This window comes from Montipora capricornis, chromosome 4 (genome assembly GCF_036669925.1).
Source record: "Montipora capricornis isolate CH-2021 chromosome 4, ASM3666992v2, whole genome shotgun sequence".
Lineage (NCBI taxonomy): Eukaryota > Metazoa > Cnidaria > Anthozoa > Scleractinia > Acroporidae > Montipora > Montipora capricornis.
In genome coordinates this window covers 19,975,834-19,978,333 of record NC_090886.1, presented here as the reverse complement: position 1 = coordinate 19,978,333, position 2,500 = coordinate 19,975,834, and the positions used below count along the sequence as shown (strand labels likewise).

General features: G+C 37.8%; 1 protein-coding gene across 4 annotated transcripts in view; it reads left to right on the top strand.

Annotated features, from left to right (window-relative positions):
* LOC138045734 (uncharacterized) overlaps positions 1–2,500 on the top strand; it is a 33,619-nt gene that overhangs the window by 27,543 nt on the left and 3,576 nt on the right. For all 4 annotated transcript variants that reach the window (XM_068892333.1, XM_068892336.1, XM_068892335.1 and 1 more), the window contains exon 14: positions 2,393–2,500. This exon is cut by the window's right edge and continues 22 nt beyond it. In XM_068892333.1, the coding sequence (XP_068748434.1) occupies positions 2,393–2,500 (108 nt within the window). The remainder of the gene's footprint in view (positions 1–2,392) is intronic.

The window sequence follows — 2,500 nt, the reverse complement described above, 5'->3', positions numbered from 1 at the left end:
TAAAGAAATTTGCAGACGATCCATATCCATCCAATTGACGGAACAAGTTAATGTCGTGTCGTCAGCATATAGATCAGTATTAGCAGAACTAACATGTAACGGAAGGTCGTTAATGAACAAGACAAACAGTAAAGGGCCCAAAATAGAGCCCTGAGGTACACCATGCGGAATAATAGATGTAGTAGATTCCTTTTCACTCATGGATACAAATTGACGCCTGTCACTGAGATAGGATTGAAACCACGATAATGATGTGTTGTCTAAACCATAGGCATGTAGTTTGTCCAACAGGATAACATGATCAACCATGTCAAAGGCCTTGCAGTAATCGATTAAGATCATGCCACTTACACGATTATTATCCAAGTTAAATAAAAGTTCATCTATAATTCTGATCAGGGCTGTTTCTGTACTATGAAGCTTCCGGAAAGCAGATTGTTTAGAGTAGATCAAGTTGTTTTCACAAAGATAGCGAGAGAGTGAGTCATGTACATGCCGTTCAATTACTTTTGAGAGTACAGGCAAAACCGAAATTGGTCGATAATTATTTAAGTCCTCTGAGTCCCCACCTTTAAATAAAGGAGAGACTTTCGCAGTCTTCCAGCGTTGAGGAAACGAGGCCGTATTGAAGGAATGATTTATTAGCTTGGCAATAGATGGAGCTATTATAGGAGCTGCTAACTTGAGCATTCGTGGACTGAGCTTGTCGATACCACAGGCTTTGTGTAAATTAATGCTCTTAAGGCAGCCAATGACCTTGGACTCTGTAATAGGTGGAATGGAAAAGAGTACGTTATTATCCTTTTTTGAGCAGACAAAATTGTTCAGTTTAGACATGTCAAAGTTTGTTTGAGGAAGTAACGACCTGAGTTTATCGGCAACAGATGTAAAATGAGAATTAAACTCAGACGCCATTTCAGCTGTATCCTCGATAATGCGATCCTCAACTCGAAGGCTGTTCACACGTTTGGACTGATTAACCATTCCTGAGATTGATTTAATTATTTTCCATGTTCCTTTTGCGTTGTTTACATTTTGCTCCAGTTTAGAGACATAAAACTTGCGTTTAGCACTTCTTAACATGCTTACTGCTTTATTTCTCGCCTTTTTATAATCAGCCCAAACACATGGATTGCGATGATGTTTAAACTTTTTCAGTAAGGCATCCCTAAACTGTAGTTGCTTTATAATCGGAGGTGTTATCCAAGGAGCTTGATTAACACGAGCAACACGTTTAATTCTCCATGGACAGTGTTGTTCAAGAGCGTCATTAAATAGTTTCTCCCAGGAGTCCAACATGTCATCAATGTCATCAAAAACAAAAACAGAATCCCAAGGGGTCTGCATTAGAGTTTGTTTAAAAAGTTCAGCATCAAACCTTTTCATGTTGCGGTATCGTATATAGTTATTGATCTTTCTGGCGTTGGGACGTTCACGTTGATTACTATATTTTCTCACCGCAAACAAAGGTAGATGATCAGCAAGTCCAACAACAGGACAAACAATATTATGGATCCTATGAGAATGGTTTGAATAGATATGGTCCAAACAGGTTCCGCTCATTGGACGTGTTATTTCAAGCACAAGTTGATTAAGATTCATAGCCAATAAACCTTTGCTGAGATGATGTTTCTTGAATTTTAGCCGATCAAGTGCATTAATGTTCCAGTCTCCAAGTAAAATGAGCTCTTTGTTCAGAAGATAAGCCTGTTCCAAGTTAGATCGTTGCTTACTATTAACAGAGTTATTAACTCTGCTATTAAAGACCTTAAACACGAAGACGCACTATAAAAAAATGTGGCTTCACGCTCTGCTTTTGTTCGAATTCACTCAAACACAACTGATTAATTACCCAAGATGGTGATCAACAAACAGCAACGCAGACACGGAATCCCTTAAGGATATTTCTAGCGGGAGATTAAAAAAGAACGACAGATAACATATTACAGACGCATTGCGATAAGGCGCTTCTTTATTGGACAAATCATCACAGAGCTTGGATTGATAAATGATTTGCATGTGTCTAAGGCACCACGCCGAACCACTTTGGAAATAAACTGGGAAAACGGTGCTGAAACTAACACATAAGTTAAAATTGCTACTTTTGCCTAAGTGTTCCAACAACAACAACAATAACAATACTTCTTGAGCGTAGTGATGATTGCTGATTTGGTGAGAATGGGAAAGAAATATACAATTAAAAGTTCAAAACGGACACTCACAACAATCGTTTTGCTCATTAAAAGGCAACTTCACGATATTTTGGCCTTGATTTAAAAAATTTATTTGTATAAATTCAGATCAAATAATATCTTTTCTTTACCAAGAACCATATTACTTCATTTGAGGTATTTTTGGCTTTGTAATTTTTTGTTTTTTCACCTCTGAACAGGAGACAGCCTTGTTACGTAAACTACTTTACACAAATGCGGCACGAGTTCCTCAATCAAGCGATTCTGATTTATGGAAGAGTTCATTTTTGTCACCGTTGTTCCCAAGG